Source organism: Octopus sinensis, linkage group LG24 (genome assembly GCF_006345805.1).
Source record: "Octopus sinensis linkage group LG24, ASM634580v1, whole genome shotgun sequence".
Taxonomy (NCBI): domain Eukaryota; kingdom Metazoa; phylum Mollusca; class Cephalopoda; order Octopoda; family Octopodidae; genus Octopus; species Octopus sinensis.
This window is the reverse complement of record NC_043020.1, coordinates 4,482,986-4,509,668: the sequence shown is the minus strand read 5'-3', so window position 1 is coordinate 4,509,668 and position 26,683 is coordinate 4,482,986. Positions and strand designations below refer to the sequence as shown.

General features: G+C 38.2%; 1 protein-coding gene across 1 annotated transcript in view; it reads right to left on the bottom strand.

Moving 5' to 3' along the window:
• LOC115223868 (exportin-2) overlaps positions 1-26,683 on the bottom strand; it is a 103,104-nt gene that overhangs the window by 30,960 nt on the left and 45,461 nt on the right. The window contains exons 10-20 of the mRNA XM_029794567.2: positions 24,528-24,657; positions 18,670-18,735; positions 17,404-17,513; positions 17,047-17,139; positions 16,347-16,431; positions 14,750-14,811; positions 11,462-11,598; positions 10,790-10,893; positions 5,876-5,973; positions 3,730-3,880; positions 875-1,071 (exon numbers count right to left, since the gene is read on the bottom strand). Of these exons, the coding sequence (XP_029650427.1) occupies positions 875-1,071; positions 3,730-3,880; positions 5,876-5,973; positions 10,790-10,893; positions 11,462-11,598; positions 14,750-14,811; positions 16,347-16,431; positions 17,047-17,139; positions 17,404-17,513; positions 18,670-18,735; positions 24,528-24,657 (1,233 nt within the window). The remainder of the gene's footprint in view (positions 1-874; positions 1,072-3,729; positions 3,881-5,875; positions 5,974-10,789; positions 10,894-11,461; positions 11,599-14,749; positions 14,812-16,346; positions 16,432-17,046; positions 17,140-17,403; positions 17,514-18,669; positions 18,736-24,527; positions 24,658-26,683) is intronic.

The following is a 26,683-nucleotide window of genomic DNA, read 5'->3' as shown; positions in this document are numbered from 1 at the left end:
AAGTACTGCCAAGAATTTTTACCATTATGCTAACAGCTCCACCAATTTGCCAGCCCTAATAATTGCTTCTAATTTAGGTACAAGATCAACAATTCTGAGGCATGGGTGCTTGTCAATACCAACAACCCTACTACAGGACAGGTCCTTCAGTTTATTGACCACAAAGGGATGAAAGGCAAAGTTGATCTCATGATTTGAACTCAGAATGTAAACAGCCAAAAGAAATACTGCAAGCATATTTCCATGCTCTGTTTTGCCAACCCAATAATGATGATGATAACAAGAACAACAATAATAGAAACTGACAATGATGTTGGATCAAAGGGACAAGATATGCTAATAGAGGCCAAAGGACACGCTGTAAGACTGCTGACTGGGAAACACCACAGAATACCAGCTAACAAGCCAAGAAAATGAAAAAATATCAAGACCTAGTAAGAGAAATGAAAAGGTTGCAGAATACAAAGATGAAAATTATTCTTATGCTCATTGATGATGATGATGATGGCGCATAACTAGCACCTGAGCTGGTGACATGTAAAAAGTACCTTTCAAGTGTTGGGCCTCATGGAGGCTATGACAAATGACCAAGACCCTTGGCAATATGCTGTGCTTGAGAAGAAAACCCATCAAGCCAAGTTAAATCATAGTCGTGGCAGATACTGGTGTCACACAATTGGCACCCATGCCAGTGGCATGTAAAAGCACTCACTTGGAGAGGTTAGCATTAGGAAGGGCATCCAGCAGTAGAAACTATGCTAAATCAGAGTGGAGTTTGGTGCAGCCCCCACAGCTTACCAACCCTGGTCAGATCGTTCAACCCATGCCAGCATGGACAACGAATGTTGAAAGATGGTGATGATGATGTAGTTACCAGTTTATCAGGTTCAATTTGTTTGGCCCCTTTCTGTATAATAGCCTGTAGCAATCGGACAAGTGGAGGGATATTGCCAGGACGTTCCCAAAGTACTGGCACTAGAAGGTGGGGAAAGAGAGCCATATAGGGAGCCAGTTCGTTCTGCTGTAGTTCTATCAACATGGACAGGATTTGGAAGACATACGGCACAAATTCTGAAAAAAAAATCAGGAGAGAATTAGACAAGGAAAATAAAATAGCTATAATAATGATATTTCAAATTTTGGCACAGAGCCAGTAATTTTGGGGGAGAAGGCTAGTCGATTACAACAATTCTAGAGCTCAAATGGTATTTATTTTAACAACTCTAGGATGGATTATATTGTCAACGAGTACACACATCATGTCATTCTTGTTCATGGTTACTATTTCGAAGGAGATAATGTTAAAACTTAGGTAAGTTATTTTTTATTAAACATAACTAATCTTGGAACTTTTGATCCCACCTCATAGGTGCAAAGTCACAAATTTTGGATGTGTGTATTGCTTGAACTAAATTTATCCCAAGCCTGTTTTCCCACAGGCTTCCTGCCAATCACTACATACATTTGCTTACACTTCTTGAAGTAAAACCATTTGAAAATGTCACCAGAATCTTCAGATGCAATCAATACCTACAACTCCAAGGGCACTTCCAACATTTTGATGAATGAACACAAGTCCTATGAACATCTTGTGTTCTTCAACAATTGCCATCATCTGGCTTGGTCTTTGTTGAATGACACACAAGTTACAGTCCCCCTGTAGCATGCTGTCCCAAAAACAAAAGGATCATTACAAATTCATGAGTTTCTATTTGTATAGGAAACTGCATGCAATATGCTCACTGTGACAAATCACCACAAATGGTGGATGAGTGCATGGCTTGGTCACTTGTCCAAGCTATGCACTCACCCACCCCCATTTAACTGCTGAAACTACAGAAATTATTTTTCTGATTTCTGAAACTGAATTCTATTCAACAACGAGCTTCTAAAAAACAGATAGAAAAGTACCCAAAAAGAAGGAACACTGAACATCTATGTATTACCTTAAAGTTACATAACTTCTGGTTGGCAATTCTTTTGAAACATATGCACTACATAATTACTTACTCAATTCCCTTCATACTGATATATACATAACAAAAATTCCAATACAGAATGCAACCAGATCTGTATTTATTACTGAAAATATCCAGAGGTGTACAAACTGAAAAAGAAACTGAAGCTTCCAAGAGAAGCAATGCCACCTCTCAGAACAGTGAAGGAAAAGGAACTAGGCAAAAGATTAATGAAACTGAATTCTCATTTTATAACTACCAAAAGCAAAAGGAAAAAGAAAACAGTACATGAAACACAAACCAGCTGCAAATTCTACATCAAAGGTGCATGCTGGCATGGAGAGATGGGGGCAAACTGCCACTTTGCACATCCAAGCCCAAGCAAAGTGAAACTCAAGGTAATAAACGACTTCCCACTTATCCAACAAGATAAAATGAAATCATACTCAAGGAAATCCAAAATCCACAATGTCTGCAGTTAAGGAGACCATCAAAAAGCTATATGTAGGTGCATTTGCTGCTGTAGGAGTAAAGCAACATAGTGCAGCAGCCTGTCATGGTTACAAATAACATTAAACTATGCACACACACACAAAGACTGCCACAAATAAGACTAGGGTGGGGGAAGAGTCCAGCTTTACAGCCAAGCCATACATGTTGCCAATTCAACTGATAAACATCAGAGGCTTCTTATAAATGCAGGTGGAGGTAAACATACCAGAATATGTTCTGTCCTGTACAGACAGAAGAGAATGATATCACAGTCAAGTTGCAATGTACCTCCATGGAGATGTTACACCATTAATCCTGTGGTTACATTCAAACTCGATCTGTGACACACTCATAATGCATTTAAACAACTTGATGTGGTAATACGCACATTATATCACCCACCAAATGCCCCAAAACATGACAATAAATATGAGGTGAGCCTCAGATGCATTGAAGACATACTGACCAATCTGGACCAGCACATAAATATACACCTCCTGGGTGACTTTAACCACCCAAATGTTAAATGGCCTAAAGGTCACATCCTCATATCACTGCATGAACAAAAACAAGCAGAATCATTTCCTGAACTTTCTAGTACACTAATTAATGGAACAAGTGATACCATTTAACATAGTCTACAGGGTGCATTTCATGATGTCAGTGCCATGATAAAAATATACCTATTCCCCTCTGTAAAGCAGTTGATGACAGGAAGGGCATATGACCATAGAAACCATGCCAACTAGTAGGGTAGTAACTCCATGTAAGAAGTGACTTGTAATGTGATAGCCTGTCCAATTCATGCCAGCATGGGAAGTGGACACAAAGCGATGATGAAATGAAGTTGTATTCTGTATAGACCTACAAATAAGACACCTGATGAGTGGAAATGAAAATTAATCAAAAGGTTGTGTAGATGTAAATATTCAATACAGACCTGAAATATGAGATTAATAGTGTGGAAAATTATAATTTTATAAACAACTCATCTCAGACATCTGAATATTAAGGTATTACGTATGGTTCTTCTTTTATTAAGTATATGCATATATACAAGTGTACATATATCTGTATATGTGCATAAATGTCTGCACATATCACACCTATAACAACAGCCTGACGTTCTGAGAAGTCAGGCTATTGTTGCTGGTGTAAAATTTTGTTGTTATAAAATATTTCATCAATATTAATTCTCCAGCATCAATATGCTGCAACACGAATACAGTGTAATATTGCAACAATATACTGCAACATTACAATAGTTATGCCTGCCTACCTTGTACGTCTTGTCGTAGGATCTCAGTAAATGGAGCGAAGAGAGCCCCTTCAAAAGTGGTCACTGCTGTTGGGTTGACTCGACTAGCAACTCGCACCATGACACAAATACTTTCAAACAAGTAATGATTGAAATGGGGCTTGCTCGGGTTCTGAAATAGGGATAAAAGAAAAGATTAAGAACTTTAACAGGTAGTTTTTTTTAAAGATGTATCTCTAATGAGCCTCTGGGATATTTGAAAAAAAAAAATTTCTCAAGTATCTGTAGTTTTTATGGCTCCTGTGCATTTCTACTTACAAACATTATTTTCTCTGATAACTTTCCTATTATTCCACTACACCACTTGTGTACATAGCTTACACTGGGTACACTGAATGGAATTCCTGACTATATCTTTCCTACAAATCGGACAAGGCCACTTACCTGGAGCAGGTAGGGTCCTGTCTAGGATCCTGACTGTTTTCTTGTTACTAAGATCTTAGTCTTTGCTAAGTTAACCCTAAGACCCTTCAATTCCAGATTTTGCTTCTATACCTAAAATTTCTTTTCTAGCTCTGATACAGAATCTGTCAAGAGCAAGATCATCAGCATATAATAGTTCCTTGGAGCTGCTGTGTTTGGATTCCCATTATGGCCTGCAGGACAGTGATGAACAGGAGGGGACTGAGGACTGAGCCTTGATGAACACCTACCTTTATACCAAATTCTGTGCTGTAAAGTGAAAGCATGGTTAGTTCTCACTTTACTGACAGAGTCTCTGTACATGGCCTGTACAGCTTTCACAAGCTACTTGTCTACCCATAGCCTCATCAGAGCCCACCATATCACAGCAGGGTACACTTTTGAAGGCTTTCTCTAGATCAACAAATGTCAAGTATAATGGTCTATTCTTAGCTAAGTACTTCTCTTGCAGTTACCTGACTATGAAAATAGCATCATTAGTGTTGCTCCCAGGGTAAAAGCAAAACCGCATTTCTTCTAGTCTAATTCTGCTCTTAATCTATTAAGCTATAATTCTCTCTGTAATTTTCACCACCTGGTGCAAGAGTTTGATGCCTCTGTAATTGCTTCTATCTATGACATCTCCCTTACTCTTATAGTAGCAAACAATAATGCTGCTACACAAGTCACTGGGTATTACGCTTTCATGAATAACCCGATTAACTATGCAGATGGTTAACCTGTATCTTACCTTATTGGATATTTTGAGCATCTCAGTAGCAATTCCAGATGAAAAATTTCCGTTTTCTTATCTTTAATTGCCTTATCTACCATACTGCTGTCTACTAGGATAGCTGATCCCTCTGTTGGGCTCACATGAGGGAGACGCTCTTTATTCCATTTGTTCTCCACATTCAATAGCCTTGCATAGTAAATCTGCCATGCCTCTTTCTTGTTCTAATTTAAACTACTGTCTCAGTCTGCTATGGCTAATACATAGACTTCAAGCAACATTTCACTGCTGAAATAGTTTATAATGATAGTAGAACTAAGAACTCAAAAATATTGCAACTATAATCATTGTGTTGTGTTCTTTGACAAGTGTAAGGTATATTACATTGACTGCCACAATCTACTTAACTAACAAATAGATGCAACCAACACAAGAAAGTTAGTAGTAAATGCAGTAAATAATGGCCTGTCTGCTAGGCTCATAAAAAAAGAAACAAACTTGACTTTAAATTTGAGCAATACAGTGAAAAGTAGAGTGTGAGTGAGGGAGTGTGTCAAACAGTGAGAAGAGGGTCAGGCATTTGGTTTGAGTTGAATAAGTTACCTATAAATTTACATGTTTGCATGTTGTTTTACCAGCTGAATATCTAACCCTATTGCTCCTCCCACTCAGCTTACCCCATGCAATTACTGTTATCTTCTAATGAGAAACATCAAACACAAACAAGAGACAATGTAATGACAAGTCAATAAAGGAGCCTTTAAGTGGTCACCTTATCCACTAGGAATGGCAACCAAATTTCCTCAAGTCACACCATACTGACTTAAGAAAAGGGCACAGTACTTCCTATGCGCTCCTAAATATACAGAGGTAGGATGGTCATAAGCTTTTTGACCTGGAGTATAGACAACAACAATGGTAGTATCAAAAACAACATTAGCATCAACAACAAATGTGAAAACAGTCACTAACCTTACTGACATCAAGTAGTTTCTGAGTGAGTTTCCCAAGGACCATGGGTATCAATGGCATAACACTATCGTTCAGGGCCGACAGGCATCTCATGATAGCTGGAAAGATAGGTAGGAGGGGGGACATATTACAGTGAATCTATGCTCAAGATTATCAAGTAATAGAAATTTGGTGATGAGTGAATGCTAGGTCAACAGAGGGGATATACATGATAGAGGGATGGTTAGACAGCAAGACACAGGTATATATAAGAGAGAGAGAAACAAATAAATGGACATATAAAGAAGACACACAAACATACACATTGTTTGAGCTAAATTTGACGGTTTACATAAAAGAAAACATTTTATGTCCTTTGGAAATCTTTTGTCACACTTCCTGTGACCTCTTCAGCGACTCTCCATCTCATGTTTCTCCTTTTGTTCTGTTTAGAAGAGGATACACATAAGATGGAGAGGCACTGAAGAAAACACAATATCCCATGCAAAACTTAAAATATTTTAAAACAACAAAAAAAACATCAACTAGATTATGGCTGGAAGATAACAGTATATGCAAAGTAGCTACCCTCAGCTTCCACATAACCTTAAAACAGCTCTGGAACCTCATGGACGCATTCCTCAATGAATTCCAGGGAAGATCTTCAAACACCACCTCAATATTGGTATTGCAAGCACAGTGGTTGGTGTCTTTCTCAACTGTGCTCTACACAGCAATCCACAGAATTAGAAGGCCAGAAATTAGGGCTGGTGAAGTTGTAGAAATTCCTCCAACAACCACTTCTAGCCCTTTCCAAAAGTATGGCAAGGAGCTAAATCCTGCTCTTACATATATAGAGCCTTTCAACAGCAACCCTCTACAGCCAGGGTTTGACCACAGTCTCCAGCAGCTTCACATAGCACCACTCTTAATTGAGCTCAAGTCTCTGTTCAAAAGTTTTGGATGACATGACATTATTCTCACTGATGATACATGCCTGCTATGACCCTTCCTGTTGGCTACAGCTTTGTAGACCCCATTGCAGCTGATCATGTCATGTCTTACAGCATTTACAGGGGATTGAGCAGCGGTCATGATGTCAGCATTTTGATACCCATGCAAATGAAAATACAGGTAATTCTTTTCTAATACTGTGACAGCTTCAAGTTCACCACGTCAGTTAATTTTTTCTCAACTGCAACTTTAACCCTTTAGTGTTCAAAGTGGCTATAACTGGCTAAAATAATTCCCCTTTATTTGTTCAAGCAGGTCGTATCCGATTGCTCTACGAAATCACTAAAAAAAAAAAACAAATCACGTTATTCAATTCTCATAGCTTTGAGATAATGTGAGATGAAGCCTTTCCCACCTTTATTCAAGTATAAATACTGTGAAATTGTTTAAACCACATGGTTTTTTTTCAACATTTGCAGTGAAGTGTGTACTTTAGTTGTTAAAGAAATGGCGTCAGCAAGTAGCGATTCCGACTTTGAAGGTTTTACTCTTGACGATATAGAAAATATAAATGAAAATCTAATATTGATATTAGCGCTTATTCGTCAAACGAGGAAGATTTTGAGACAAAAGTGATGAAAATGATATCGTAAACATGGCAACATGTTTACAACACCAATCACTATTCCTGGTCCACAACACAATTTACCTCCTGATGCTCGACCACTGGACTATCTATTTTTGTATCTACCAGAAAGTTTTTTTGAAAATGTTGCAGAGGAAACAAACAAATATATGCAACGTTTAATTTCTATTCGTGGAAGAGACGATCCACTATGGCAACTTATACTGCGGAAATGAGAGCCTTTTTCACAATTAATATTATGTTTGGTGTTAAACAGCTTCTTCGACTGTGGAACTACTGGAGTCTGGACATAAGGTATGGCAATCCATATATCTCAAGTATAATGTCAAAGACATGGTATTCGAAAATATCTCAGTATTTGCATTTAACTGATTCTGCTAATGATCCCTGCAAAAACGACCCAAACTACGATCACCTGTATAAAGTATGTCCTGTAATTGATTTTCTTGTTAATAATTATAAAACTGTGTATCTACCTGAGAAAAATCTCAGTGTAGATGAAGCCATGATAGGCTATAAGGGCAGAGTACATTTTTAGCAGTACATGCCTGCCAAACGTACTAAATGGGGGATCAAGGTATGGGAAGTTTGTGAAGCAGAGACTGGATATTGTGTAAACTTCGATGTTTACACAGGTAAAAAATATAATAGAAACAGACCATATGGATTGGGATATGATGTTGTATGGTCTCTTACTGAACCATTTCACCATCAGCACCAACACCTCTATTTTGACCATTTTTTTTCTTCAGTGGCTTTGACAGAAAATCTTGCCCATGCAAGTGCTTATACGTGCAGTACTGTTACGGGAAACCATAAAGGGCTTACACCATGAAATGAAAACAAAATTTTTAAAAAAAGGGGACATTTTACAAATACAAAAAGAAAGTGTTTTAGTTACTGCTTTCAAAGACAAAAGATAGATTTTATTTCTGTCTTCTAATGAACAACCTGGTGTTGGCACTGAGGGGAAACCCCTAGTGAATATTTTTTATAACAAATATATGGGTGGGGTTGATAAATCTGACCAATATCAGGCTCATTACCCAGTTGGTCAACCTGGGAGGAAATGGTGGAGGTACATTTTGTGACTTTTAGTTAATTTAACTATTGTAAATTCACATATTGTATATGTAATAAGCCATAAGGTACCTCCGCCACCAAAGGACTACAACCACTTGAAATTTTGGGTTGACATCGCATCTCAGTTACATGAGGGCTTTTCTTCTAGAAAGCACAGAACTGGGAGCAAAGCAAAATTAACTGAGGTGGATGTCAACAGAGAAAACATTGACTTTCATAAAGTTGAATAGATAAACAGAAGGAAAAAAGTTTGCAGACAGTGTTCACTGCAAAAGTGTATCAGATTGACATTTCATATATGTGTTCCTTTTGCAAAGTGCCCTTGTGTAAAGGGTGCTTTGGACAGTTTCATGACAGAAATATGTCATAACTATATAATTTTGAAAGTATATTATCATCATCATCATCATCGTTTAGCGTCTGCTTTCCATGCTGGCATGGGTTGGACGGTGCAACTGGGGTCTGGGAAGCCAGAAGGCTGCACCAGGCCTAGTCTGATCTGGCAATGTTTCTACAGCTGGATGCCCTTCCTAACGCCAACCACTCCATGAGTGTAGTGGGTGCTTTTTACGTGCCACCGGCACAGGTGCCAGACAAGGTTGGCATGTGAAAGTGAGAAATACATATTAATTTTCAGTATGTTACACACCTGTATTCACCTTTGTCTCACCTGTTAATGAGATTTTTTTATTAGATGCATTCTGCTACGTAAATAAATTTGTTAAATTGTATACGAGTACACAGCCACATATCAGCTATCATTCCCAGTGCCCACTTACTACAGCTACTCCATATGCTCCTCTAACTCCCCCTCCCTGCCACTCTTATTCTTTGCTCATCATGGAACTCCTGAACCATCATCCCTGAGCCACTCCTATCTTGTTCATTATACCCTCCTGCATTCACCTCTAACCCCATCTCTAGGCATCAGCAACTCTCCTTTCAGACTCTTATAATTACGTCCCCTCCCACCGCACAGATCTGAGCCAGATTTTTGCTTCAGCACCCTCATTACTACCATCTTACCTTTCCCTGGATACTCCCATCTTTATATAAATACTGAGTAGCCATGTATCTTCTCTATATCAAGACTGTTTGTGCTTCACCACCCTATCAAATACCATCCCACACACACACACACACACACATATTTAGTAGAGGGGACTTTTCTTTTTTCTTGATATTTCCTGTCTTGCAAGTTACTTGGCAGCCCCACTAGTACCACTGGTACAAAAAAAGCACCCAATACACACTGTAGAATGGCTGGTGTTAGAAATAGAATCCGATCGTAGTAACTATGCCATAGCTAATATCGAACATGACACAGCCCTGTGGCTCACCGGATCCTCTCAAATTGTCCAACCCAGCTAACATGGAAAATGGACATTAAATGATAATGATGATAACAAGGGGGATATATACATGTATATGCATACAGAGAGAGAGAGAGAGAGGAACGGAAAGGAAAAGTTGACCGTAGGTTTTGAACTCACAACCTAAAGAGTTGGATGAAAGGCTAAAAGCTATTTTTGTTTCAATGCTCTGACACTGTACAACTCTGAGACTGTTTTTGATTTAGGCACAAGGCCAGCAGTTAGATGGGGAGAGTGTGAGTCTATTAAACCGATTCCAGGACTTGAATGATATTTTATTTTATTGAAGAGGTTTTGAACTAGGAACAAATACTAGAAGACATTTTGTCTGACACTAAATATATAATCAACCACTATGTTGAGTGGCTGGCATTATAGGAAGGGCACCCAGCTGTAAAAATCCTGCCAAAACAGTCACAGAAGTCTGGTGCAGGCTTCTGCCTGGCCAGCTCTTGTGAAACTGTCCCACCCATACTAGCACAGAAGGCAGACATTAAACGATGATAATGAGGACTGTGTCCACCACTGCTGCTGCAGCAGTTATTTCTGATTTAGATACAAGGCCAGAAATTTTGGCAGTAGTGGGTTGTATATACCATCTATCTCCAGTACATGATTGCTATTGAATTTTATTGACCTTGGAAGAATTGAAAGGCAATATTAACCTCACCAAGACTGGTATTCAGAATGTAAGACCCAGAACAAATACTACAAGGCATTTTATTTATTCTTTTTTTTTTTGACAATGCTTAAACAAATTTGCTAACTCTTCAAAATTTCAGGTATATATAAACAGAAGTAAACCAATTGGCTTTAAAAGTAGTCAAAGCTGATGAAAATGGTTAGAATAATGTGGAATTTCAAACATTAAAAAGTTACCTTTCATGGCATACTCATTCTCTGAAGATGTAGAAAAATTGAGAATGTTAAAGAGATTCAATAGAAGGTCACTTCCAAATTGTTGAATGTCAGCAGTGCCAATCCTGCAAGAACAGAATATATTCATGTTATGTTCAGACAATGCATGGAGGGATATTAGCACAGTTTATTGAACAAATAACACTGAGTAGTTTTTGTCCTGACATGGAGTAGTTAGGAGTTGTCTTGACGTTTAAGAGATGTATAACATGAAGTACTGTTATTCCATACAAGTTAACAATAACATGGAACACATACTTTCATACTTGTGAACATTCCCCATACATAAAATACTCTCTATAATGTCATACATACAAACAATAATACTCAATAGTGTTTTCATTTGTTCTGCTCTACAAATGAAATACACCAACAACAAACACTTTCATTTTCAATGATCTTCTCTATCACTTTACTCAGACTCATAAAGAGAAACAGATGGCTCCTACAATCAACCTGTAAAAAAACTAAAGACTTATACGAGGAGAAATTTTTGAAAACAAGCACACAAAGAACAATAATAAAAAAATAAAAAGAAATAAGATACATGAAATACAATTGAAATAGTAGATGCAGGAACAGTGGTAGGTTTATAAGAAGATAATTAAGAAGAAATAACAAATGACTACTTGCATAGCAGTATTCTGGGCATTCTTTACAGTCAGCAGCCGTTCAATACAATGTGCAGCATAAGTATGCACCACAGGGCTTTCAGCTGCCATATGTCGAATGATATGGGGGATACAAGCAATGAGTGCCTCCCTTTGTAACTGCAACAACAACAGATGCACTCAATAAGTATAATGTAGTTAAAATTTATTGTGTGTGTGTGTGTGTGCATGTGAGTGTATGTGCACTTGTGTGTGTATATGTATATATATATATATATATATATATATATATATATATATATATACTAGCAGAATTGCCCGGCGATGCTCGGGGCTGAATTGCTTGAAAGTACTGTTAATGATTGCATTGAATTATGATGATTATTCAGGCAAATATTGATATAAGTTTACGGTGGGAGATAAGGACTTAACGATCAAACGTGTGCCATTGCATTGTTTTGGGGGAACCAAATTTCTAATGAGCATTATAGGGGCACCAACTTTAAGTTTGAGAATGTGTGGTGGTAGTCCGGGGGGGCTCAAAGGAATTGAGTACCTCTATTGGATAGTTGATGACGTCCTCTGGGTCAGGAGTTGTATCGATAGACTTATATACATAGACATCCCCAGGAATGAGTTTTAGCATTTCATCATTAATATGGTGAACAGTTTTATTCCTCGGGGCCAGTATAGCCTTTTGGCCAATCCAATCCATATTCTGATAATTAGCTTGTAGATCTGGGAACACTGCGTCTCTGAAATCAGAAGGCATTTTAACAATGGTACAAATGGAATCGATGGCAATATTACCATTTTCATCTCCTGGTATTTTGCCTTCGCCAAGTGCAAGGAGGGTGTGAGAAAATGCTGCTGATGTGATATTACGTCACATATGAGCACGCATATTGGTGTGAAGTTTGAGAGTCTTCACCAGTGGCCACAATGTGGATGACTTAAGACATGCACTTACTGCATCAGTTCTAGTCCTTTTGGGAATAACGGGAAGTGTTTGTCGGAAGTCCCCTGAAAGAAGTGTTATGCCTCCCATGGGAGCTGAAGAGTGTTTGATGTCTCTGAGAGATCTATCTAGTGTCTCAAGAGCACCTCTGTGGGCCATCGTGCATTCATCCCAAACGATAAGCTTGCATTGTCTGAAGACTTCTGCCTGATCGGAGCTGTTACTGATGTTGCAAGTTGGTGTCTCAGTCTTCGCTAAGTCAAGCGGAAGCTTGAAAATGGAGTGAGCTCTCCTGCCGCCTGGCAACAAAGTAGCCGCAATTCCAGATGATGCCACAGCTAGGGCAATGTCTTGTGGCAATGTCTCAGCCAATATTGATTTGTTGAGAAAAGTTTTCCCAGTGCCCCCAGGAGCGTCCAGGAAAAATATCCTCACAGCTTTGGCCCGGACTGAATTAACAACGGAGTTGTAAGCGAACTTCTGTTCTGGAAGGAGCTTTGGCTCATTGTCGGCTATGTACTCGGCAAGCTCGTCAACATTAAAACATGTCTCACGCAGCAAATGTGAAGACAGAGTGTTTGTGCCTTCCTGGTTTGTTGAAGGTAGGCCATAGACTGGCAAGGCACTACCGCCCATGTCAAGTACAGTATCTTCGAACGTAGTTTGTTACCACACAGCCACACCTGCCCCTATGTATGTGTGTGTGTGTGTGTGTATGGGTAGATATATTATGCATGTATATATGTGTGTATATATATATGTGTACATATTACATGTACATCTATATATATATATACATCTACACATAAAATACAAAATAGAAAGTTATATCTTGATATCGCAAGTGATAACAATACTCAAAATATATAACAGACTGGAATTGTAGGCCCGTGTCTTGCAATTTCAATCAATTGGATCTTGTCCTCCCTCTTGTATAGAAGTGTACGGCTGCAGCGAAATTCATTTTTGGACTTTCTTCTATCGAAGGCATTTTAACAAAAATGCTTCCGTAAAGACGTTGAAAATATTGTCAATTTCCCCAAACAGGGACACAATTCAATTTTAAAACAATAACCAAAGCCCCTTCTCCGAAAGGGGGAGGGTTACGGTTTATAATTATTTAACAAATGCAACACAATAACATAAATAAACAGTTACCAGAGTAGCAAAAATTCACACAAGTAACAAGGATATAACAACCTATTTATAAAAGTAGAAAATCCAGGTTAAGGTGAAATGTTTTGCATAATATAGATAGATAAATAAATGGAGTTAAACGCAGGTGTTATTTAAATTCTTTTACTTCCAATATATGTTTCGAAGACAACATTGGTATTATTCCAGAAGGAATAAAATGGTGTAAAACAATGCAATCTTGTCATCAGGGAAAGAAAGAAACCAAACACATCAATAAGACATTTAAACAGAATGCTATGACTGCATATATGATGAAGGGAACACTATCAAGTTTTTTTTTTTTTAAACTGTTAGTAGATATAACGTCAAAGGTAGTCTATAGAAAGAGGAGGAGAAAGAAAGAAATTAGCAGAAAGCTAATAGTGGGGAGATATAGAGTGATAGGTGAATCAGAATAAAGCTTAAAGGCATGGAAGTAGATATATTTAGTGGAAGTGCAATGTAAGAGGACAGTCAAAGTTCAAATTCTATAGAATATTAGAAATCACTTATAGGAACTAAAGGTATGTTTCTGCCAATGTTGGCAATGATAAATGCATTCTATAAACCTGTTTACAAGGGGATTCTTTGAGAATAGGATAAAAAACATTTCACCATTACAAAGAGAGCAAAAAAATTTACCTTTGTCATAAGGTAAAGAAATAGAGGGAATATTCCATTCCAAATTAAATTGTTTATCCTGAACTTTTAGATACCAGATTAACTTACTCAGCCCAGTATTAGTAAATTAATCAGGTATCATAATGGCACTTCCACACCACTTTCTTGTCTTCATCATAATGAAGGTACCAATGACATTTCAGTTCTCTCACTGCTTCACAATCCTCAACACTTTTTTCCTCTTATCTTCACATTACAGGACATGACAAATCTCTTGCTTTCTGCCTCACCTTTAACAAAGTACACCAATCACCTAGCTGCCCTTCTATTTGGTAAAACTCCCTACTATCACCTTCCTTCTAAGTTTTCCAAACCAGTCACTTAGTCGTCACCATCATGTCAACCACCATGTTACTTTTGACTTTGCTGGGACTTTTATATTTTGCTTTTGTGACCTTTCAGAATTATAACCATCTCTAACCTGGGAACCACTGATTTCATACATACAGATACCAGCAAAATAAAACTTCACTCATATTTGTATATGAGACTTACCTGTGTTCGGAAAATCATAACATATTTGAGGGCATCAGCTTTGAGGATACTTTGAGTGTTGACTGAAAGAGATAGAGACACAGAGCAATTAGATAGACAGACAGATAGATGAACACTTGGATGCAGTGACATTGTTTATATCCTGTTTAAACAAAATGCCTCACAGCTTGGTAGTTCAACAATGCAAAGACATGACAATTGTAGAATATTCTCCCAACCCATACCAGCATAGAAAAAGGAAACATAAGAAAAGCAATAATGATGATAGTGATGGTGGTGGTGGCAGTTACAGTGATGATTTGTTTTTACTAATGTTGTTAGGAGTAAGTAAATATAATAACATTTAGAACTCCTTCAATTTAAATATTTCAAGAAAATGTAAAGAAAACCACAGAGGCTAAAGATGGTTGCTTGACTTACAAGAAATAGCAACCAAATTCCTCAACTCACTACTATCTTTAAAGAAAGGTTCGGATACATTACCCAATGTAGTCTGAATTTAAGAAAAAAATGAAACTGTCATGGCTGAAATGTCTTGAATCTCAGTCTTGATTAATCCAGATTGGTCAGAGACTAAACAAAAGTAAATAAATAAACCTAAAACAGCTCACTTTGTATCATCACGAACCACTAGCTAAATGAAAATACTCAAAAGAAAGACGGTCTAGACATGCAAGGAGCAGAGATTGTTGCCATGGCATGCTTCGGTTCCCACAGTCCTTTTTCTCTACAAGAAAATCTATCACCAAACATCCATATGCATTCTCAACGCCCCAACACACTATTACAACAGTAGCATCTCTCACTCAGCCCAGACAAGCATCAAAAGAAATTGATATACACATAGAAATAACTGAAGTATTACGCCTCTTTAACTTCTAAACACTGTGCTCAGATGCACAGTACCAATAGTAAGTGCAAGGAAAGAGTAACCATTACACTTTGATACCACCCTACCTATTCCTGCCAGAATCTGTTGATATACAGAGACAGACTAGACAATGGAGAGAGTACAACAGGAGTATATTGTCATACTGTATTCCATACATTTCACTATAGCATGTCAGAGTGCATGTATGGCTGCCAGCCAAGTAGAAGTGTGAATATCAACTAGATAATAATAAGGAGTGGTGTGCCAGCTAAGTGCAGGTGTTGGTGCCAGCTAGGTTGAAGAATTATTCAACAGAATATTCATATATCTCAGGTCTACCTAATTAGAGCTGACCTGAATTTACATAAAAACCGTGACAATAATAAGGTGGAGATGACAAGAGCTCAATATAAGAAACTAACATAAGACTGAGGCATGCTATCTTTGGAGCAATAGACCTGTACATCAACTCCTGATTTAGGATTGAACTGGGGCTACACAACAACATATTATATCACAAGTGGATTGGACATAGTTTGCTTGATGAACCATCCAACATTTTTAAGGTGAATTCAAAAGCAGAAAACCAGCTCATCATCACCCTTCTCTGGGCTTCCAATGCTGACCCGAAGCCTAATTAACAACAAGGGATGACTCAAAGTCAAACAGAAACAAAAGAGAAAGAAAGGACAAGAGAAGGAATAATGATACGAAATATCCACTCACCATCAGCAGACTGTAAGTCTGTTAATATATAAGTCTGATAGAAATCTGTGATGTTTACCAAAGAACTTGTCTGTGTGATTCCATGCTGAAAAATATGTCAGAGATCACATGACTTCAGTAATTTACAAATACTGATACAATCTAAACACATCTGTACACTATTCGCATTCAAAACTGTACAGTATAAAGCACACCACTAAATATAGACTCAAAATTGCACAGCCTAAACACATGTACACAATCAAGCACAGTTGACACACAATATATACATAGATTCAAAATACAATAAGGAATTTTTATTCTCATACATAAAAGCTACACATACTTAATTATATAAATAATCCACATAAATACAAAACCAAAGAAAACACAATCATGAGCAAAGGAAAAAAAAGAGTAAAAAAAAAAAAGAAGAAAAAGAGGAAGAAAGAAAAAATATTGATTCAACATTAAGTACATTGATAAGTCACAGACCAGAGTAGGCTCAACGGAACCTACTGAAGCAAGTCAATACACTTGTGGCATTAGAGCTGGTGATAATGAGAGCAGGGCATTGGAACAGCCAAGCACCTACAAGGGGCATCACCAGACATCTCAGTGAGGTGAACTGCTAAAATTATAGTCTAAACATATCAATATACTGACCTACACAAGCAACAGATGAAAACGAAATAGAACATAGGTAGAAGTAGTAGTTTACCTTTTGTGTTTGACCTTTTGACACCAAAGATGTGACAAGATAAATGGCAGTGTCTTTACATTTCCAGTTGGCTGTTGGGTTACTGGAGTATTGCTGAAATAAGGGACAGATATATATATATATATGAGAGAGAGAGAGAGTGTGTGTATGTGTGTGTATATAACTGAAGATATTACATCACCACTAGACAAACATGCTACTATTGACTGAAGATGATACTCCCAACCAACTAAAAAAATGATTGTTATAAGCTAAATACAAAATTGAAATATAGGAATATATATATAAAAAAAAAAAGAGAGAAATGAACTGGGGACATTCATAAATAAATATATAATACCAACAGCAACAACAAACCTGAAGTAAAGCTTGGATGTATTGGGAGAAGTTTTGAATGACTGGTTCTTCAAAGATCTTACACAAAGCCTGCACCAGATCACAAGCAGCACGGCGCCGTGTATCAATATCTACCAAATGAACAAAAACGGTGATGAAAGGAAAAAAAAATATTCAGCTACCATTTAAGCATCTTCACATGTTTACAACTTTTTTTGCTGCATCACCCCTCTACATCCTCCTCACCTCTATCCCCCACAACATTCCTACAACCTCAAACATCACTTATTCATTCCCCACCACCACCACCTCTATAACTACCAATGTTTCAATAAAATCCACCAGCTCCACAAACTCTACCACCTACATGTCTTGTACAAGCAAATTCAGTTGCTACTTCTAGCATGCTGAGAGTCCACATAAAGGAGCCTCCTACTGGCTTAGGACATGTAGAAACCACTTATGCTCAATGATTTCAGTTCAGTAAGTTGTTAATGAGGAGCAATAGATACCATCAATTCACTGAACGACTGGCACCTGCTCTTGTTTGAGTGCAAGAAATCACACAAGGATAAACAAAGTACATTGATATGACTCTGCATAGAGGGACATGAAATACAAGAGTACAATAATGACAGTAGGAACATTAACAAAAGAGTAGAGTACAATAGCACAATGAGAATATTATGGCATGACACCAGGAACAAGAGGAACAGAGTACTGTAGTCATGGACACAATGATGCAGAAATAGAACTCTGAACTAATATGGGAGTATTCAATGATGCAGAAGTGTAATATGAGAGTACAGTAATATGATATGGCAGTATAGCAATGCCAAAACGTCCATTTTCCATGTTGGCATGGGTTGGACAGTTTGACAGGAGTAGGTAAATCAGTTTGGCCATGATTTCTACAACTTGAAGCCTTTCCTGACACCAACCACTTTATTGGGTGTACTGGGTGCTTTTTAAATGATATCAGCACTGGCATGGTCACCTTGTAATTTGGACTAGAGTTAGACAAAAACCCTCAACTAAGAGGAAGTTTGATACTAAGGGAGATGGTTTTGTGTCAGGTGATGAAAGATTAAATTGCAATGCAGGTTACAGAAGCAGGCTGTTGTAGAGGAGGTACCCTCAATATACAAGGAGGTGAATGTAATGCCAATAAAATAAAAAAACAATACATCATAATTTCACAAGAGTACACCAAAGCAGCTCCAAAATATGACATGAAGTACAACAATATTGTGATTACAAGGAGTTGATATAATGAAAAGCACTCACCTGATCCTTCAATATCTCGACGAATGTACTCGTCTGGGTTGTCTTCAAATAACTCTTCATCAGCCGCTAGTAAGATATTGGTAGAAGGTAAATAGAAGCAAAAAATTTTAATAAACATACTGACATACTGATATCTAGTCTCGATAATAATAACTTACAAAAATGAAGAAAAAAGCCTGAAATTTGGAAGAAAAGGGTAAATCAATTATATTGACCTCAGTAGTTGACTGGTACTTTATTTTATTGACCCTGGAGGTGATGAAAAGTAAAGTTGAAATCAACGAGATTTGAACTTGGAACATAATACGTTATAACTAAATACCAAAAGGCATTTTATCTGTTGGTGTAATAATTCTGCCAATCCAATTATCACAAACTTTGGTAGTAAAGAAGGGAACAATTTATTAAATGGATCTCAGTACTTTACTGAGGATACTTATTTATCAATAGAGAGGATAAAAACAAACAGCCGAGGCATATTCGAAACTTAGACCATTAAAAATAAGGTTATTTACAAAATTATTCATAGAATTTTATTCTAACAATATGTTAAAAATCAAATTTTGCTTCTCAACCACATGGTTCCAGCTTTGGAATCTTAAGCAAATGTCATTTATGACATAATCCTAGGGTGAATAATGCTTTGTGAGTGGAACTGTTAGATGAAAATTGAAAACTTTGTTATATGTATACCGTAATAACCCATGTAATTTGCACACCTATGTAATTTATGCAGGTGATTTTCAGGATAAAAGTTGTTAAAAAAAGCTTCTACTCATGTAAAATTCACACCCAAAAGTTTTCAGAATTGCTGATAAGGCCAGGGGAAAGAGGTTTTCAATCTAGGTGTATTTAGCATAATTTCACTCACTTATAATTAGATTTTATTAAATTTTCATTAAATAAAAATAATTTCTGTTTAACTGGTATCACATTGAAAGCTATTATATTACAAAGTGTTTGTGTTGTCTATATAAATAAAATCAGTTTTGTGGGACTGACACATGTCCATCCATTTTACTCGCTCGGTATACCCTCCTTCTCCTCCTTTATGAGACTGACAATAGCAGTCTGCTTTAGCTACCTGGCATACCCTCCTCTTCCCTCAACTTTAACATTCCAATAATAAAAACAAAAAAATGAAAAATTTATTGTGTGTGTTTGCATGCATGTAACTGTATGAGGCTGCGTGTTTGTGCGTGCACACATGCACGTACCTGTATAAGACTGGTTGTTTGTGTGTCTCCGCATAACCGGAAATAACCAAAGTATTATTTAACAAATTGTGAGCATGTATATATGATATAATGAAGGAAATTGTTGTATATGGTGCTCAGGTGTACTACAACTTAAAAAAAAAAAAGCCATCAGGTGTACTGTTGGCGGATTTCAGGAAGTATGGAAGTTTTGAAGGAAGTAGTGTCTCGACAGCTAGCAACTGATGGGAGTAGTTTATTCCATGCCTCAGCAATTCTGAGCATAGAAAAAAGTCTCTGAAAGTCATGGGTGCAGTGTTGCTTTTTGATTTTATAAGCATATCTGCAAGTTTTTGTTATATGGAATTCAGAAAGGTGCCCTATGTTGTTGTTGAAAAGATGGTTGATAATCTTCATCATCATCATCATCATCGTTTAGCGTCCGCTTTCCATGCTAGCATGGGTTGGACGGTTCAACTGGGGTCTGGGAAGCCAGAAGGCTGCACCAGGCCCAGTCTGATCTGGCAATGTTTCTACGGCTGGATGCCCTTCCTAACGCCAACCACTCCGTGAGTGTAGTGGGTGCTTTTTACGTGACAGACGAGTCCGGCAACGGCCACAAACAGATGGTGCCTTTTACGTGCCAGCGCTGGCAACGGCCATGTTCAGATGGTTCTTTTACATGCCACTGGCACTAGTATCACAGCTGCAATTTCGATTGATGTTGATCGATTTCAATTCTCACTTGCCTCAACAAGTCTTCACAAGTAGAGTTTTGTGTCCCAAGAAGGAACGGTATGCATAAGTGGACTGGCTACATCCCGTGTAGATGCCACGGGTTATGGTCTCACTTGTCCTGGCGTGTCTTCTCACACACAGCATACTTCCAAAGGTCTCGGTCTCTAGTCATTTCCTCAGTGAGACCTAAAGTTTGAAGGTCATGCTTCACCACCTCGTCCCAGGTTTTCCTGGGTCTGTCTCTTCCACAGGTTCCCTCAACCGCTAGGGTGTGGCACTTTTTCACACAACTATCTTCATCCATTCTTGCCACATGACCATACCAGCGCAAACGTCTCTCTTGCACACCACAACTGATGCTTCTTAGGTCCAGCTTTTCTCTCAAGGTACTTACACTCTGTCAAGTATGAACACTGACATTGCAGATCCATCGGAGCATACTGGCTTAATTTCTTACGAGCTTACGCATATCCTCAGCAGTCACGGCCCATGTTTCACTGCCATGTAGTATGGCTGTTCGTACACACGCGTCATACAGTCTGCCTTTTACTCTGAGCAAGAGGCCTTTTGTCACCAGCAGAGGTAAGAGCTCTCTGAACTTTGCCCAAGCTATTCTTACTCTAGCAGTTACACTTTCAGCACACCCACCCCCGCTACTGACTTGGTCACCTAGGTAACGGAAGCTATCAACTATTTCCAGTTTTTCTCCCTGGAATGTGGCAGAAGTTGGTCTCAGAGCATTTTCAGTGTTTATTGCTCCTGAGCATCTGCCACATACGAAAACTATCTTCCTAGTTAGCCTTCCTTTGACATTGCTGCACCTCTTATGTGTCCATAGCTTACACTTGGTGCATCTTATAGAGTTTCTACCTACACCTTTTCTACAGATCGAGCAGGGCCATCTACCTGAAGGCGTTTGTGATTTGTCTACGTTCCTACTTATTAGGACTTTGGTTTTAGCTAGAATGACTCTAAGTCCCTTCGATTCTAATCCTTGCTTCAACACCTGAAACTTCTCCTCCAGTTCTGATAGTGACTCAGCAATTAGAGCAAGGTCATCAGCATCGAGGAGCTCCCAGGGGCATCCTGTTTTGAATTCCTCCGTTATTGCCTGGAGGACTATGATAAATAGGATAGGGCTGAGGACTGAGCCTTGGTGGACCCCTACCCCTACCCGGAATTCTTCACTGTACTCGTTGCCAACCCTCACCTTACTAGCAGCGTCCCTGTACATGGCTCACACAGCTCTCACTAACCATTCATCTATCCCTAGTTTCCTCATTGACCACCAGATAAGTGATCGGGGGACCCTGTCGAAGGCTTTCTCCATGTCAACAAAAGCCAGGTACGGGGGCTTATCTTAGGCTAGGTATTTCTCCTGCAGCTGCCTTACCAGGAATATAGCATCAGTGGTACTTTTCCCTGGCACGAACCCAAACTGCATCTCATCTAAACTAACCCTCTCTCTAATTAGTTGGGTATGACCCTCTCCGTAACCTACATTATCCGATTCAACAGCTTGATACCTCTGTAATTATTTGAATCTAGGGCGTCACCTTTACCTTTGTAGCAGTTGACTATTATGCTGCTACACCAGTCATTGGGTATGACTCCTTCGTGTATCACCTGATTAACTATACGGGTGACTAGGCTATAGCCAACACTACCAGATATTTTGAGCATCTCTGCAGTGATTCCTGATGGGCCCAGGGCTTTCCCTGTCTTCATGCTTCTAATTGCCTTAACTACCAAGGAACTGTCAACTCGGATAGCTGGTCCCTCTGTTGGGTAGACATTCAGCAGACTCTCTTTATCCCATTCATTTTCTTTATTCAGCAACCTTTCATAGTGGCGTCTCCAAACCTCTCTCTTTGTATCCTCATTTAGCGCAAGTGTACCATCTTCCATGCGAACACATTTCTCTCCTACCACATCACAATTCTCTCTCACACACAGTCTTGCAACACGAAATACCTCCAGTCTTTGGTCCTCACGGCGCAGAACATTGGCAATTTTTTTCTTATCTGTTTCCCCTCTGGCTAGATAGACCTGTCTCCTAGCTTCCCTTTTGGCAGTCTGATACAATACCCTGCTACCACCATTCTTCCAGTCCTTCCAAGCCTGTCTCTTTTCTCTAATAGCCCTGTCTACAACATTGTTCCACCACCACGTTACTTTGGGACGAGAGAGGACTTTGCACCAGCCACAGATCTGGTCAGTGGCTCTCGGCAGGTTGTCCCTTAGAAACGTCCAGTTACCTTCTACCCCATGTGATATTCTATCCCCTTCTACTTCGTCAAAGCTTCAAGTAACATGTCCTTAAATCTCTGTCCATTCTCTGTAATAAACCTTATTTTACATTTCTTGCCCACAAGAGATTATGTCCTATCTTTAGCATATTGCTGTATATCTTCTCAAACCATGATCACAGGAAAAGTTACTGATAAGAATTATCAATAAAAACAAAGCTGATAAATAAGTACAGGTGTTGCAAAATTAAGTTTAATTACCAATAAACATCAGCTTGGATGACACTTTACTCTACCAAGTAAAATATGTAAAATATGGCCTGGACCGTGATTACCAGCATGTACGTCAGACTTCAAAAAGTTGTAAACCATTTAATGGTTTTAGTAAATTTATACAGAAAATGTAATCATTATACCTTCCAGCACAAATAAAAGTCAACTTCATTATATTTAAGCCCTTATTTTTCTGTAAAAACCAGTTGACTTTAAATGAGTCAACTTCCAGTATGAATGTTTATGTTTTGTACATCTTTTTTAACAAAAATAATTTCTAAAATGTAAAGTATAAAAGCCATCTCAATATGGCTAACCACAAAGGAGGGGGGTGTTACTGTAGCTTTTTAGACTATGGAACTTGGTGTAGCCCCTGGCCATGCTAGTTCTTGTCAAGCTATTCAACCCATGCCAGCATGGAAACGGATGTTAAATGTTGATTGTGTTGATGATTACATTTAATATGACTCAACACCAGTACAAAGTAGCTAATCTTGATACCAATTATGTGGATATCTAACAATGATTTGTTTCTATTTGACACTAATCGAAAATTCTGGTACTGTTCACCACACACACACCACTTCCAGAACTCAATTTCATCAAGGTGGGCAAAGATTTTCTCTCAAATTCAAAAATCCCCACATATTTCTTCAGAAGGCCTCATACTAGTCTTTGCTCTACACAGTTATTCAATCTGCAAGAAACACTAACCAAATCTCTTTAATCACATCCTACTGTCTTAAAAAGAGGAAAGGTACTTTAGTTACTATAATCCTAGAAACATGAGTTGTAATCTTATTGCTTTCAGTTACTGGACTTCAGGTCATAGCTGGAACACCTTTAATCATAAGTCAATAGAATCTGGACTGTGACCTGGAGATAAACCGTGAGAGAATCCAATGATCATTCAACCTGCTAGAAACAGGAGCCAACCCATGCTCAAATCAAGTCCTACTGTCTTAAAGGTAAAATATTGGATAATGTTGGTTTACTGCATGAAAAAAGACAGAGATCATGGCTGGAATGCTTTGCTTGAGCAGAACAAACTTGTGATTCATCATTGCCACCACTACCATTATTATTTTACATACTGTTGTGGGCTGAAAGGATCACCAACATCCAAGTCTGTTTTTATTCAGATCGGAGGATCAAACCTCACTTGTACATTTCATTTTTGTGCTAGTTTTTATAGATGGATGCCTTTCTTATCAACAACCACTTTACAGAGTGTGGACTGCATGCATTTTGTCAAGGCATCAGCACTTGAGAGGTTGTCATATCTTTATACAGTTAAAACTGGTGGGCAATCAATCTTACTCCATTCTTTTCCACTGCAAAAGCAACAACAACATAACAGAAAACAAAAATAAATAAAATAAAAGGAGAGGGAAAAACTCACTGCGGAACTGCATGTTAGGAACAATGACTTTCTCACAAATACTCCCAAGGGTGTTACTCTCTTCAAACAGTTTCTTGTAACTTGGTCTTTCTGCTACTGATGCCAAAAACTGGATAGCATTGCTAACCAACTGCAACAGTTAGAAAATTTAAATAGAATATACTAAGAATATTGTAAATTAATGAGTGATTGAAAGAGACAGAAAGATAAAATGATATTAAGATATACACAAACGACAAGTTGAGAATGAAAAGAGCAAGAAATTGCTGTGGGGTTAACAAGTTTGATTTACAACTGTGTGTTCATAGGTTCAAAGAATGGTAGTCTTCTAAAACTTCTACATTTCTTTTGGCAGATCAATGCCTAGTGAGTAAAATTGGTAGATGGAAACTATTTGGAAGCCTGTCATTTGCGTAAGTATATGAGCTCAGTTTGTTTTAGTCATAACATCAAAGGGCACACATATCCTACATCATCATCAGCAGCAGCATCATTTAATGTCCAGTTTCCATGCTGGTGTGGGTTGGACGGTTTGACCAGAGCTGGTAAGCCAAAAGACTGCACCAGGCTTCAGTCGTCTGTTTTAGCATGGTTTTTACAGCCAGATGTCCTTCCAAACGTCAACCACTTTACAGTGTGGACTGGATTCTTTTTATGTGGCACCAGCATTGGTTGGGGGGGTCACAAAGTAACTCATAAGACAAAGATCTTTTGAGTGGGAGGGTTGTGCCAGGTGACGAAGGGTCAGAGCTTGACAGAAGAACCGAAACAGGTATCTTGCTGTGGAGGAGATACATGGTTATTCCAGTCAAAGAGAAAGAGATAGAAAGGATGAGAGAGAGATGGTGGTGATGTGCCAGAGCATACACTCAAGGTAAGGGGATAAGAAAAACAGGTAAGGATTTGCAATAGGAAGGGCAACTGCCAGTAATATAATGCCTTACTATCAAGCCTTTATCCAATCTACCATAATTCGAATAGTTTTGGAGTCAATTTTATTGACTAAAAAAACCTTAATGGTGGTGTCCCTACATAGCTGCAGTCCATTGACTGAAACATGTAAAAAAAAACTAATTTGAAAACAATTAACCACATTTAAGGTCTCATATGAAGGAAGATCTGGTAGTAGTAATACTAGATGTACCCACCCTGACCCGTTGAATCACAACCACCCCAAGTTGAAAATGTCGATGTGCAGCAGTAAAGAATAAAATACTATTTCGAACTTCATGCAACAAAATTCTTAAATAATACAGTACTCCCGCCTTTGGTGTGACAACATAAAGATAACCAAGTTTTTCTTCTTTGGAAACATTCAAATGGCCTTCAACTTTTTTTCCTCGCTTTCTTCTCTTCCATTCTTTGTTATTATTGTTTCAAGTGAAATATTAGGTCATCAAGTATGAAATTTGTAGAAAAGAAAAAAGTTTGCTAATGTTTTACAAATACAAGGAATAGTTTTATTCATCAAAGTATGCACCCATATTGTCAATACACTTTTGCCATTTCAGCAGTAGCTTGTCCAGCCTGGAACTGTAAAAGCCTGGCAATCTAGAGTCAATAAAATCTTGGAAGGCCTGTTTTATAGCACCATCGGAATTAAATTTTTTTCCTATCAAAAAGTTATCCAAATTCTGGAAGAAGTGGTAGTCAGTGGGGGCAAGATCAAGTGAGTATGGTGGATGATGGAGAATTTCCAACTCCAACTCCTGTAGTTTCGACAATGTCATTTTTGCGATTTGTGGTCTGGTGTTGTCTTGCAATAAAATAGAGGTGGATCAGTTGACTAATCTAGGCTGTTGTTTTGTAAGTTTCTGCATCATTTGGTCCAGCTGGTTGCAGTATACTTTGGCCATGACTGATGAGCTAGGTTAAATGAAATCATAATGGATCACACCTGCACCAGACCACCAAACATGTACCATTAGCTTCTTTCGATGAATTTTGCTTTGTGGACTGTGTTTTGGTGGCTTGTCTTTGTCCAACCATTGTGCTGAACGTTTACGGTTGTTGTATTTGATCCATTCTCATCACATATTACAATTCGATTGAGAAATGATTCATTTTTGTGATGAGAAAGTAACATAATGCAGGCTTCCAAACATTGCTGTTTCTGATTTTCATTGAGTTCATGTGGAATCTACATATCCAACTTT